The sequence below is a fragment of the Eutrigla gurnardus genome, assembly GCF_963514095.1.
Source record: "Eutrigla gurnardus genome assembly, chromosome: 6".
Classification (NCBI taxonomy): Eukaryota; Metazoa; Chordata; class Actinopteri; order Perciformes; family Triglidae; genus Eutrigla; species Eutrigla gurnardus.
Window position 1 is genome coordinate 10,859,463 of NC_139920.1, and position 15,000 is coordinate 10,874,462.

Here is a 15,000-nt window from a genome sequence, read left to right on the forward strand (position 1 = left end):
ATAGTGTGAAAAGATGACGTCACATAGTCTGAGCAGCAGGCTGAACCCACAGAGCAGTCAAACAGAAGGTGAACTATTGTTGAATTGTGTACACGTATTCGATTACATGCTCCATATAATGCCACATTCATTTATTGGCGGAGCCAGGTTTCTCATGACTACTTGACACACACTCGCACACATTCTGACACATAGTGAGTGGGTTGTGGTCACATTTTTAATATGCGCTGTGAGCCCCGAGGGTCGCAGGCGCTGGTTTAACCCGATTTACACGCCACTGCGACCCAAAATGAATACCACATGGCTGCAGCCCCAGCGCTGTGCCCAGGTCAGCCGCTCAGGTGTTTATGATTTATCCCCTAATGAAGGCCCTGGCCACGACCCCTGCCAAGGTCAGGGGTCAGCCAGTAAACCCTAATGGGTTACCCCCAGATAGATAGGTGTGGGAACTGGTGTAGTTTTCAGCCAGCTCAGCAAAGATGGCGCGGTCGCCATCCAGGCCTTGTAATGTGGAATTCGATGGCTGAGTTGATCTGGGAGGGATGTGTGATGTAGACACCAGTAGAAAGAATGGGTTGGATGACTGGAGGAGTGATGGAGATAAGTAGGTGATGTATTTGTGTGTGTATGTATCTAAAACGGTAATAATAATTAATGGTTTGGGTCATCAAGGACACATTCTCTAATTCCAGCTTCTTAAATGTGAAGAATGGTTGCTTATGTTTGACTTTTGAACGGTTCATCAGACGACCCCAAAGAGATTTCGCCTCATGCTCTGGAAGCTTCCACAGCTTTTTGACGTTGCAGATTTAACGATGCATCAGTTAATAGAAAAACACTCAACAGAGTTATTGATGGTGAAAATAGTTGCAGTTCCAGAGACGAAGACCTGGGCTGATTGAGTGGCCCTGTGAAACTGTGAAATCAGAGATGCTTGTGTCCTTTTCCACACGTACACACCATGACCTTATAAGGACACAGTTCTCTGCTTGCTCTGTAACACATCCTTAGCCTTTTGGTCCTTGGTCAGCTCTTTCTCATCTCCCTCTCTGACTCTGACCATTCTTTCTACACACACCACTTTTTCCCCTTTCTTCCTCTCTTTCGCTGCATTTCATGTGTTCATCCTCCGTTTTTTCCACAGTCAGCAGTTCTGCAGCAGGCTGTTGGGTTTAGTGCTGCCACTTCTATTCTCAGAGTTACGGCTGTTGTTGCTCATAAAGCAGGAACGCTGTGCTGTGATGTGGCCAGATGTCCCACTGCTGCCTTGCACAACCCAGTGTGGCGCTTGTGTTGGCTGGATTGGCCAGTGTTTACCCAGGCCCCAGGGGCCCGCCGTGACCTGCTGCTGCCGCACTGAGGGGGCATTTGTCCGTGTACTCCGTCACCCACAGGAGGGCTTTGGAGGGGTTGATGCTTTTAGCTGCAAAACACCCCCATGGCAGATTTAGTCATTGTTATATTGTAAAGTTGTACTTTACATTACAGGTATATAATTACTCTGATGTAGGGAGGGAAAACGCTTTCATCATTACGTCACACTTGGTGTCAAATGACAATTATCATCACAGCTTGCATTATTTCTTTTTTTAGTACAAAATATAACATATGTATTTAAGAAAATAGACATACATGTATTTACATCATTTATTTTATATTAACCTTTTAGAAAGTACAATAGACATTGTACATATATAATTATAATGTCTGGATAAAGTGTGGTATTTGGACACAATTAAGATATTTCTGGGGGGAAAAAACCCCAAATGAATCACAGTGAATACTTATAAAAACTCAGAAGGTGGGGACGATGGGGAAAAAATAAAATTGCTCCAAGAAACTCAAACTTTCCCAACAGTTAAAAAAAACCCATTAAAATCTATGAAGTGAAAATCAACAAATTCACACTAGAGGCTGCTCTCTATTTTGATTCCCACGTAGTTATGATCCCTTTCCCTCTGCTCTGAGCCACACCCTGAACACATCTCTTCTGTGGTTTTGTCCCTACGTATGTTAATTCACAAGATAAAGGTTAATCCTAACCTGTGTGCTGCCCTTTCTCCTGTCCTACGCACTCTTACCTCTGTAATAATTATGCACTAATGAGTGAGGAAGTCCATGACGTCAGTGTCACTGACCCTGACATCACCACTCCCACACACAGGGAAAGCTGTGATGTCATTGCTACTGCGTGCCCGCATCTGTGTGCCTGTGTTTGAGAAACAAATAGATGTTTGCCGTTATGGGGGTGTTTTTGCTTTGGTGGCGTCTGCCAAAGTGACCTTCCAGTGGCCAATCATCTCCTGTGGCTCAGTGTGGCGTGGTGTGGTGTGTCATACAGGCCGGCCTGGTGGCTGCTGGGAATGACTGTAGATGGAAAAGGGTGAAGCTCAACACCAGTTTCCCCTCAGACTTACTGTCCCTGTGTAGGATTCAACAAGGGCCTCTGTCTGTTACAGCGCCCAGGAGGACTTAATCCCAGCAGGAATGCACTTCTAGTTTCTCTTAGAGTTCTCATAAACACCTGAGCGTTCCACCAATAAACAGCCGATCTCCATTGTTCTTCAGCTGAAGGTCGGAATCGGTCAGTCGGGAAGAAATAATATCCGTTGGAAATCCAGAATGAAGCAAAGCAAACACAAGCCTGCATCTGCCGGCGAGTTCACACCGCGACTAGCTCCTTTTTGGTTAGCTTAGTTGTTAGCCATAACAAACAGCCCTCACACTGGCTCTGAAGAGGGGGATTAGCGCTAGCAGGGGTGCTAAATAGACTCCATATTGCTTTGACACATGAGACGGTGCAGTACTCCGCAGTCTCTCGGCAAGTGTGATCAGCAGTGAAACCTGTGCAAATAACCAGTGCATATATTTATTTGGTCATCGTATTCAACAAACATGCAGCTCAAAGTTCCCAAAAATCTTCTTTTTTTTAAACCATAAAAGACAAATTCCAAGTAAAATTTATAGTTATTAGGAGCGTGTTGATCTAAGACTGTGCAGTAAATCAGCGCAGTAATATGTTGTGTGTGTGTGTGTGTGTGTGTATCCAACGTTGTTACTACTGACCAGCTCCAGTTATAGGCTAATCCCCTTGTTTATTTGGGGAAGTCCCATCCATCTCTCCACCCTGGGAGCTCTGTGGTTCACGCTTGGCAGTATAGAATAATATACTGTTATGTTAGGAGAGAAGACCAGTTAGCGTTGGGGAAGTTAGAAAAGCACTGCCAAAGTCAATGCTGCCCCCTCGAATACTCACACATACAGCCGCTGAGCCGCTACATGCCACGGCTTCGTCTTTCTGCTTTCGCTGAGGTGAAGCCCAAAAGGTCAGATCGCATGATAGATCTGTAAGAGGATATGTTTTCCATTTATTGGATCTGTTATTTTGTGAGGAAATCTTCAAATAGGAGCGACTCGGTCAAGGGGCGTCGGAGGGATTTGAAATGATCCCGTAAGAAGGAACTTGGCATGGAGCGGGCGCTTTTTTGTTTTTCGGTCTTTTCGTTTCATCGGGTGTTGATGAGAAAAGGGCTGAGTGGGAGCAGTCTAAACATCAGCTGAACTGTGGCCAGGTAAGAGCGGAGTCTGACGCCTCAGAGCAGAGCTGACGACGGAGCTCTCTCCCACACTTTTTCCACCGCTTTGTGTCACGTGGCCCCAAAAAAAGGTGCTTCCCTCTACCTCAGCTCATCTTGGATTCAGACCTGTCACGCAGTCGTTCAGGTTTCTACCATCACTCATCCCCATCCGCCGCCCTCAAATCTGTGTTTGTTGTCCCAGGTCACCATGGTATCCAAGAATCTTGTTGACTGAGCACTCGCCTTGAGCGGCGCTAATTACACCGCAAGTTCAGGGCTCCCCGTCGCCTCTCGCAACCTTTGCTAGTTCCTCTAATGGGACAATGGAACCGCAAAATGTCGCTCCAGAGCTATTTGACTCAGTCAAACTGTGGGATACTGCCAGACACAATTACGTCTGTGTTTTTGATACTGCGGTGATACGCTTTACTCTTGGTTCCACGATTTGGAGGTGGTGCCGTCAGCGTTGGAGCTCAGAGAAAAACATGTATCATCTACTCCCCTCTCTCTTTCTCCACACCCTCCCTTTCCTTCCCCACACCTTTGCCGTCCATACATTTTGTTGCATCACACCCAATTTAAAAAAAAAGTGACTATTCGCAAACACTCCAGCCCCATTCCAACCCTCCTCTATCACATGTCTCTCTCTGCACCCTCCCTGCCGGTTGAGTCAGCTCAGAACAAGAGCAATAGTCTTGTCAGGTGTGAATAGACGCTGCGTTGGCGGAGCTGAGCGCATGGCCTCTCTTGGATGCAGCGCAAATATTCTCCCTTCGTGGAGGCTCCAGGGATCAGTCAGAATGTGAATTTTGCAATAATGCAATACCGTGAATTGTGATGGCAGACCCTGACAGGTCTTTGGCCTGGGTGGAATTTGGCCATTCCCCGATGAAGAGAAGATTCCTCCTGCAGAATCACTCAGTGCTCCTGCAAGAAGGGTTTTTTGTTCATAACTCAGCATAGATAAAGTTGATGGGTATGAGATGAGTACACGTAGATGTAAAATGGCCGGAGTTGCATTTTCCACTACAAATCTAACACAAAAAGCCTTTCACTCCCCGAGGCCATTGACTAAAGACAGAGTGGGATTATGGGATTTGCAGTTCTGGTTGAATTCCAAAACAGGTGTGCGTCGAGGTAACCTAAGGGTTTTCTGTTACAACTCTGTGGCAATCAAAAGTAACAGTTTCTTCCTCACCAGCTTCAGAACGTGGCCAGTTCAGACAAGCTCACAACTGAAATGACTCAACTGTGAAATATCTGGAAAATATTAGAATATTGTGAATCTTTATGTTCAACTATATATATGTATATATATGTATATATATATATATATATATATATATATATATATATATATATATATATATATATTAAAGAAAGCGGCCCACTGTCCTATTTTTGGAACTAGGTATTTTGAAATTGGAATTTTGGACTTGTTAAAACAGTCTGGGTTCCCAAGTCGTTCCACATTTTTATTAAGCAAAGGGAGAACTTAGTAACATCCTGCAAATCACCTTGGAGAAGATTTACATGGTAATGAAAAACATACGCCAGGTCTAAAATTGGTACATGAGACTTGGCTTAAGAAGGAAGCGGATGTTCTACCTTCACACATGCAACGTTAAAGATCAACTTTATAAACGTTTGACTGACTGATTCAGGACTTTCTAGTTTTTCCAGAGCTAATGTGACATTCAGGCTGAGCCATGACCACATATTATGTCTGCAAAATAAATGATACAGAAGGGAGATTTGAATAAATCAGACTGCGGTTGAATCTCAATTAGTAAATGCACATAAATACACTCGCAGACGGTAATATAGATGAGTGTGAGTCAGACATCCTGAGGTTGGAGCGAGCACACTAAGGGCTGGGCCGTCACACAGTTTGAAGACAGACTTCATAAGTCACCTTCCTCCCCAGCGCGGCTCTAACAACAGAATCTGTTGGATAACCACGGCCGGTCCAGCCAAAGCCCCCTCAAACCCACAGTCCCCTCTTTGACTCCCCCACACTCAAGCCCCCAGCTGACAGATCCCGTCCCCATCCTGTCTGGGCCCCCATGGCCTAACTCTGGATGTTAGACATCTCCGCACATTTCTCCTCACCCTCCTCCTCCTCCTCCTCCTCCCATTTTTCTCTCCCATACTTCAGCCTAGCTGTGCCAACGAAGCCTGTGTGTTGCGTTTTTCCTGTCACTTCTTGGGCCAAAAACTGAAAAGGAATGATTGGGGTGGGGGGGGAGAGAAACGGTTAAGTGAGAATGAGAGAGAGAGAGAGAGAGAGAGAGAGAGAGAGAGAGAGAGAGAGAGAGAGAGAGAGAGAGAGAGAGAGAGAGAGAGAGAGAGAGAGAGAGAGAGAGAGAGAGAAAGAGAAAGAGAAAGAGAAAGAGATTGAGTGTCCATTTCTGGCATGGGTTCTGCTGTCTGCTCAGTTTTCACGGCCCATGGTTTTATTAGACTTTCCGCCGGGCGGTGGGCAAGGTTAAACGGCCACCGCCGCCCCATTTGGGCTTGAAACCTCCTGTTAGCCCCCTCCGGCTCCCCTTGCCTGCCTCCAGCCCCTCCTCCTGGCTGTCCTGCGGTGCCGCTGCCAGTAAAGGAAACACATTAACACCCGGGCCAGTAACAGAGCAGGCTTTGTCCACAGCCAGGCAGGCCGGTCCATTAGGCCCACGCTCTGGTCCACACCGCACCAATTAGAGCAGGCAGGGAGCGGAGCCACTCCAAACATAGGTGTGAGCTTTACAAGGAGACTACAGGTGTGCTTTGGGGGAAATAATGTACTTTATTGCTCACTGGGCGTACTGTGCTACACTGTATCCCTCTGCCACCTTTTTAAGAGCAAACGCGGCCCTGCAGCGTTTTGACAACCTGTGTTTAACCTGCAAACTTGAGTTTCCCTTGGATGTTGGATCAAATCAAACCGCTGTGTTCCAATTTACTGCCGTTACCAATCTGGACTCTTGTTACATTGCCCCACTGGGTCCTAATATACAATATACTGTAGAGAGATACAACTAATGGAAATGCCATTATTTGTGCAATCTATGAATTATTTTTTTCATTCGTCTTTTAACATTTTAAAACAAATAGTGTGAATTGTCCGCCTCAAAAACACATTTGACTGTTAGTTGTAGTATTCATTCCCTGTAACTAGTTCACTGTTAATGAGTGAAACCTTGTGGAGTTCCCCTTTCAAAATGGTTGTCGATTAAGTTTCTATCCGCTGACTAATTGCTTAATTGTTTGAGCACCAGAAATGTTCCTGTGTGTGTGTAGCTGTAAGATAAATAAATATCCCTCACCCGGTGATGAGCCCGATGGGTAATATAGATGAGAGCAAAGCTGACAATCATGCATGTGTCAGTAGCAGATGAATAATTGCCGCTTAACGCTTGACTTTAGTTCGTGGAAGTAGTGCTACCTGCCAGAACAGATGACCTGCCAGGTTGGAGAACGGCCCCGGGGGCCAAATGAGACGATCATGCAAAGGCACGACTGGCCTGACATCGGAGGGGATTTCCAGTCCACAATTAATCTACGCTCTGTAGGCACATGCTATTTCACAATGAGCTTGCAGATAATATCGATTCACAGAAGTCTGAATGATAAACAAAAATCTTTCAAGCCCGATCCACTAATCCTTTTAAGTTTTCAATCTAGACAAAGTCAAACACACAAAAACGTTCTTAAACTCAGGTTTACCATGGCGACAAAGCAGCGCTGACACGGGGCCCATGTGACCTGCTACCAACACACGACACGCTGTATTTTCTCAAATAAGCGTGTCTAACCTTCTGTGGTCTGTTTTTGCTCAGCCTGTCGCTTTCCTATGAAATAATTACTACAAATTTGGTGCATTCGCATGATTGGGTTCGTGGGATTTTCCTGTGTCTAAACGGAGGCTCTGCTCCATGTCAGGGCAACAGTGATACAGTGTCGAGACAGAGGCGCAGCATAGTGGACTGGATGGACGCAGAGCTAAAAGGGAAACATTCATCTCAAGACGGGAAAAACAGCATGTAGGAGCTCTTAAGAGGTCTCCAAAAGGTCCTCGCAAGGTTGTGGGAGATTTATGTACAGCAGAGATGTTGTGTGCACTAAAAATAGCCGACTCTTTGATGCTTTCCTTTTGAAATTAAACTTTCACATATTGTGACATGTCTGTCATTTTGGCTTTTGAACACAACACAGAAGAGCCAGAGTTTAAGCCCTCAAGCTCCAATAAACTGTTTCAACTAAAATGGTGGCATTATTAGATATGGCACTCTAATATTTAGTGTTGATTTCCATCAGTATAATGCTGTGTTTGGGTTGGAGGTCTGGCGCGTTCGTTCTTTCCCCCCGCTGCAGGAACAGAGAACATGACACCGGCCCTCCGTGTCCCGCCAAGAGTACCCAACAAACGTCTCTAACCCGCCTAGTGGCACAGAAAAAGTCATTAGGAGCTCATTTCTTTTGCCCGTGGTTAATATCGCCACGTGTGTCTGCTCGGCGTGAGGAGCACCGCGGGGTGATCTGGCAGTTGAATCGGCTGTCGCTGTGGTGATCCTGGACTGGCCACTGTGCCGGCAGAGCCAGGGTGGTCCCGTTCGGTTGTCATTTTTCTGTGGCACTTCCCCGCTTCTTTTTTTGGTGTAGACAGACTGATGCTCTGAGATTTATGTTGGCATCCAGCCCAGATTTGACACTGAACCAGTGAATTAGAGGGGAAAATGAGAGAGAAGGAATCTAAAAGGATCCAGTGGCTGAAATGTGAGGTGGTAACGAATCGATTTGACTCAGGGTGGCTTCTTTGCTTGAGTTTTTGCTTTGGCTATAGCGGAGTTGGAACAATCGTAGAGGTTTGGAAAGGGTGTGTGTGTGTGTGTGTGTGTGTGTGTGTGTGTGTGTGTGTGTGTGTGTGTGTGTGTGTGTGTGTGTGTGTGTGTGTGTGTGTGTGTGTGTGTGTGTGTGTGTGTGTGTGTGTGTGTGTGTGTGTGTGTGTGTGTGTGTGTGTGTGTGTGTGTGTGTGTGTGTGTGTGTGTGTGTGTGTGTGTGTGTGTGTGTGTGTGTGTGTGTGTGTGTGTGTGTGTGTGTGTGTGTGTGTGTGTGCGTGCGTGCGTGCGTGCGTGTCGAAGTAGGTAGGGGTTTCTTCCATGAGAAGGCCTTGATTTCACGTATGTCGTAAATTGTATTTCTGCTGCTGACTATCTGTGTTTATATGTGTTGGGCCGAGCTAAGCCTCTGTCACATTTATATGTACCCTCCATTTTCAGAAGGTGCCAACTAAGCGTTTTTTTAATGTATGTGCTTTAGGTTCAAACTTTGTGACGCGTAAGATCAGCCGTTCTGTGGCAAAGATTCACCTCGGGCAACTGGAGAACTTCAGCCTGGGCAACCTGGACTCCAAGAGGGACTGGGGCCACGCCAAAGACTATGTGGAGGTAAAGCACACACACAACCATCACCACACACAGGCCCGGAGAAGTACACACCAACTGTGCGTGCACTGCTGCAGAGTTGAACAGGGTTCAGATGTGCACATAGCATTAACGGGGCATGTTTTCCCAGATCATTTGAGGCCGCAATATGCGATCTGCATGAAGCCTCCTATGATTGTCTGCCAAAAGAGAAATAGAGATAGAGGAAAGAAAGGGGGGAGCGGTAGGAGAGAGAGAGGGCTTCATGCTGTGAGGCCACAGACTGCACTCTGGTTTCCCACAACTCACCCATGTCCCAGTTCTCTTCAGGCCCCCATGGCCATTCCCCCAACGCCCGCAGAAGAAAGAGAGATATTAAGAGAATGCTGCGTCCTGGGGACGATGACAGAAATATAGTGTTTGTGTTAACGTAATGGTGCCAGCAGCAAGCAGAGAAAGGAGTGGGGAGATGAAACGAACAGTGGGGTCGCCACGTCCAGGAGCAGCAGTGTTCTTTCCCCTTATGTGTGTGTGTGTGTGTGTGTGTGTGTGTGTGTGTGTGTGTGTGAGTAAGGAAACGCACATTCCTACGTGTGTCAAAGTGTGATAGGTTACGGTTGGAACACGTGTGCGTAGCTATTGAGATGAAAGACTCGACGGGTTGCCATGTCTGACAGCAGACCCCTAACAGCGGACCATGTTGTTATTAGGAGGTGATGGTGGCGGAGGTGGCGGGGGGCGCTCTTTGAGATGGGAGTGGGGGTGAGGAGGTTACGGCGGTGGAACCTCGGTTTAACTGCAGATCACAGAGCGGAGCCGCTGCGTCAGAGCAGCGTGGCAGTGAGGAGGCGGCTCACGCTGTTAAGGCGGGTCGCCGAGGCGTAGATGGCGTCAGTGAAGCAGTCATCGCCTGATACAGGAAGACCTCGGATCAGTCATATCCCATTATAACCACCCTGAATAATATTCACCTCCTGTGGTGGGATTAGCTCAAACGGTCTGACAAATAATCTGTTTGTGGGATCCACTGTTTCATTAATGGATTCACATCTGACAAAATAAAGGATAGTATATAAAATAACATATCCAGTTTATTTTTCTCAGACCGCTGTGAGTTGACAGGGAGGTGCGACATTTCTAGGTGGAGTGGACTAAACGGAAAAATAAGTGCAACGTGGAATTTAAGAGGCCGTACAATTGCACACAAAGTGAATGGGAGAGTGCGTTGCTAGTTTGCTACAGCTAACGTCTGTTTGTGGTGAATAAACCGCTCAGTCCAGAAGTCGCTCTGACGTGAATAAGTTAATCTGCTTCAAGCATGAACACATCCTTTAGCATTAAACTCGCCTTGATGAATTGTTCTAATAATCTGAAACGATGCAGAAAGAAATCTTGTTATAAGATAAAAGGCTTTTTCTGATTGCAACTAAAGTGTTCAAAATGAGCTCTACTGTAGCGCCGACTTGTCGTCCGGCTGCTGTCGTCTTCATCCCAACAGCCAGGGGCCTCGTGGGAAATGTGTCGCTATTTTGAGAAGGATTGATGTAAATTTACAGCGCGGAAAAAACAATTTCCGGAACCGATGGCTCTGCCTACTGAGCTACGATGTAAAACAATAAGACTCGTTCTTATTCGTGTGCAAGTAAAATCCTGGTTGTTGGGTCGCATTCAGCATAGTTCTGTTAGTCTGTCTGTCCAGTTGTGTGCGTGTCTGCGCGTGTGTGTGTGTGTATGTGTGTGTGTGTGTGTGTGCGTGTAGCTGTGTGTGTGTGCACTCGCCTGTCCAGGGCACCCTGGCTTGAGACGCCCCAGGTTTCCTGTGGGAACGGCCGACATTCCAGTTCTGGTGAATCAGGCACCTCCTCGTTGTGCGTCTCCAGTTTCGGAAAAGGCCGATTTCGGGGAAGCCAAACAGAAGCCCGAGGTGCTGAGGGGAACTGATGTGCAGGAGGAGGAGGAGGAGGAGGAGGAGGAGGAGGAAGGGGGAGAGAAGATGAAGGGAGGAGGGAAACAGACGCGTGTTTGTGGGACATTTGTACACTATTCATAAACGAACCATCTCTCCCGCTGAAAGTTCACTCCGCCCTGCCGACCATCAAAGGCCGCGACTGTCACCGCGACCCCCCCCCCCCCCCCCCCCCTGCCTCTCTCCGTCTCACTTTGAAAGATCTGTCCAGCCAGCGTCAGCACTGTGTTGCCATGGCAAAGCCAAACAACTGGCAATTTGTAAACAGAACCATGTGTGTCTGCTTTAGGCTGACAACTGCTTTTCCTCCCTCTCTCGCGCTCCCTCTCCTCGCCCCACCCGGGACAGGGAAATTGCTTGTAATTGGCTGTGGATGGATTGCGGGTGGCAGGAGGGGCGTGCTGTGTGTCTGCTCTAACGACGTCTGAAGGCGTGCGGCTGGCTGGGCATCGTCTCAGACGGGTATCGGGTGTCTGTCCTAGGCAGACAGACAGACCTGGAGCTGCCCAGCAACTCTCAATGGAGTCTTTTTATTGTTATTATGGCATTATGGAATAGATGCCTTGAGCTGAACGCTTTAGGGTGAAATCGTCAGATAAAATCATTTAAATCCTCCTGATCTCATTTTCCTCACAGGTTTTGAGCTTCCAGTATGGTGATGTATTTTTTTGCGAGTGTGGTTTTCTGGGATTTGGTGACACAGAACAAATTTCTGAGTCTGAGCATGCCAAGGAGAAAAGGAAACCCACAGCAATCCCTCACTAAAGACTGTATCAGAGCAGATAAAGATGTCCTTCATCTCTAGCAGGGCCGGCCCTCTCTCTTAATCCTTCCTCTCAGCCTGTGCCCCTGTCCTGAGGTTGTCCATGGTGGGTACAGCCCCCCATACCCCCACCCCCCCGCCTACACCTCTTCCCCTTCTGGCTGCAGAGAGCCATTTCCTGTGCAGAGAAGAGGGCTGGCTGAGATGGAGCACGAGCAGAAGTCGACCTGCTGGTTTTGGCCTTCTCTCTCCCCTCGGGCTCCGTTCTGCTGGCTTACTTTTTCTCCGTCTTTTTTTTTTTTCTTTGTCCGTTTCCTCTCCAGCCTTGTGTTTTTTATTCTTCGTGTTCCTCCCGCCTCTTAACCTTTCACTTTTTGATGTTTTGTTCTCCTGTAAAGCTGCGTCACTAGACCAGCGCTCCGCCGAAGTGTTGCTCCCTCTTGTCCCGGCTCTCGTTTGGCGAGCAGCTACCATCCAGTTACCAGCTATTTCCCTCTGACATCTAATAAGCTGCTCTTATTTCCCTGACTGGAGCTGGCGTTGCTGTTCTCGCCGACCAAAAACCGTTGCCAGATGAGATGTGACTGACCTGCTGACCCCTCCTCCCTGCTCTTGTCTTGTTCTCATATTTATTTTTAAAATATAATTACCTGCAAGTCAGTCTTCAGGTGTGTGTGTGTGTGTGTGTGTGTGTGTGTGTGTGAAGCTGTCTGATTCCTGGCATTGTGTGGAGGCAGCGAGGTGACAGGACAGCCCTGATGGTGTAATTTTTCACCTCCTTTATTTTTCTTAACCTTTTTTTTCCTCTGTCGCAGCTGCCTCTCGGTGCAGTAATGGTTACAGATGAGGCTAATTAGCCAATCACAGCGCAGATCAGGGCCAATCACAGATGATTGATGAGAGCGCTGGGCCATTCATCACATGTTTTTGGCCTTGGAGGTGACAGCAGGGGCAGCCTCGAGCTCTTGGTACAGTAAACTACATGTACGTCTACATTTTCAACTTCTTGCCGAGGCTCTTATCCAGTACCAACCAAATGCAAAAGGGCCTCATTGTCTTTCTAAAAGACACTTTTAGAGAATGTTCGGCGTTAGGGAGTCTGGATATTCTTCTGTGGAGATCAGACATGTTAGTTTTGGTGTTTAACACTGACACGATAAATCCTGCTGTCCAATTTAAAGAGGCAATGATGAATTGAATTGCTGATGGTATTGCAGGTAATGAATGAATGCACAGTTCCCACTAGGGCCATAACTGAACACTATTTTCATCATTGATGAAGCTGTTGATTATCTTCTCGATCAATAGATTCATCATTGGTGCATAAAATATCTATCTAAGTCTTGTAGAGTCCATAGTGGTGTCTTTAAATGTATTGTTTCATCTTGTTTTTAACTATAAAACAGCCACTGTAATAATTAACAACACACTACATAAGCTAAATATCTATAATTGATCAACATCAAATAGAAATAACAATAGTATCAAGTCCACAAATAGTCAATAGAATGAGAATGAAAGGCTCAGTAGATCACTTGCCCCTCTGCTGTGTGTGTGTGTGTGTGTGTGTGTGTGTGTGTGTGTGTGTGTGTGTGTGTGTGTGTGTGTGTGTGTGTGTGTGTGTGTGTGTGTGTGTGTGTGTGTGTGTGTGTGTGTGTGTGTGTGTGTGTGTGTGTGTGTGTTGCGTGCATGGATCTTTACAGCAGTGAATCAGGGAGCTGATAAATACCTCTGCCTGCTCCGTAGGGTTTTAATAAACACAGCTGGAGTAGTAAAAAGCTAAAATGGGGGCTAATAGGGAAGAGGAGAGGGCGCGTTAGGTTTCATCACCAAAACCTCCTGACTACAACTGCAACTTACCCACTCCATCAACCCCTGCTGCTCCAGCACACCTACCCTGGCACAATCCTGATAACTGAGTGTAGCTCATTTAGAGAGAGAGACTGTCCGAGGCTCCCGTTGTTGACTTGGCATCCCACACAAGCAGGATGAGTAAACGACAGCAGCTGTGTGTGAACTTGTGCAGGTTTTGTGATGTTAATTGCAGGTGAAATCCGACCGGTGCCCTTAACAGCAGCTTAATAAACTGGGGTTCGCCCCCCTGTGGCTCAGAGCAATAAAACCTCACTGAACACACACACACACACACACACACACACACACACACACACACACACACACACACACACACACACACACACTGAAATGTATTGTTCATTTACAGAGCATGTTGGCTGAACATAACAATATTTTGCCTTCTTTAAGGACGGAGGAAGGATATTCTATCCCAGTCTGAAAACTTTAATTGGTTCACAGAGCCTTTAAGTGGACTCAACCCGGACGTTTGTTACAGAGTAACTGCTCGTATTTTAGGGATTCTGGATTAAAACTGATTGATTTGTGCTCATCGTGTCTGTGCTTTCATGTATGAAAGTAATGAAATCCTGAAGGGGTGCAGAATTTAACTTATAAATACCTGGATTGTTTCAAAGGAACGATTAGTTCAAATAACTTAATAATAACTTGACCCAAAAGGAGACGCTGACTTCTGTAATTGACCTAAAAGAGGCCCTCGTAGCACAACAGAGAGCATCTGTTGATGGAAAATCAAGAGAAAAATCCTAAGAAAACAGAAATGAGCTCTTATGATTTTTTTTCCAGATTCCATCAAAGGGCATAAAACCTACAAAAAGGACAAATCAGTGTCAAAAATCTTTTTATGGATTATTAAATCTTCTCCCTTCCCTAGTTTTAAACACTGATAGTCTTTGTAATAAAAGTTATGTTTCAGATATATTTTGTTTTGTTTGATTTGTGTTTCTATTGATTAGCATATTTGACATATTTTTAGATCATTTTAAAATTTTCAATATCAAATATGGTTTAATTTTCAATTAAATATCCACAGGAATCCAGAAACCTGCTTTGAAACCTTAAGATCAGGGTGGTTTCTACAACTGGACATTTATTTTATGTTGTGCTAATTTAATGCAAACTGTTTGTCGGGTCCACTGTTTCGTTGCGTGGGTTGTGAAGGATGTCACTTGTTTTTTCCCCTGACATAAGTCTACTTTTGCATATTTGAGTGAATGCAACCAGCACACCTGTGGGCTGAGGGTTTTGCATTGAAACTTTGCTGGCTTGTTGTTGATGATGACACAGATGGACAGGAGACGGCTGCACTTGAATAAACACACAGGAAAGTGGCGTAGGAGGTGAGATATGTCGATATGAATAATGAATTAGGTGAGAGACTTAAAATAGATGTCCAGGGAGGCACTCTTG

At 46.2% G+C, this 15,000-nt stretch overlaps 1 protein-coding gene across 1 annotated transcript in view; it reads left to right on the forward strand.

Annotated features, from left to right (window-relative positions):
* The window catches only part of gmds (GDP-mannose 4,6-dehydratase), a 151,392-nt gene that overhangs the window by 52,100 nt on the left and 84,292 nt on the right, over positions 1-15,000 (forward strand). Inside the window, exon 7 of the mRNA XM_084011737.1 lies at positions 8,883-9,010. Within this exon, the coding sequence (XP_083867863.1) occupies positions 8,883-9,010 (128 nt within the window). The remainder of the gene's footprint in view (positions 1-8,882; positions 9,011-15,000) is intronic.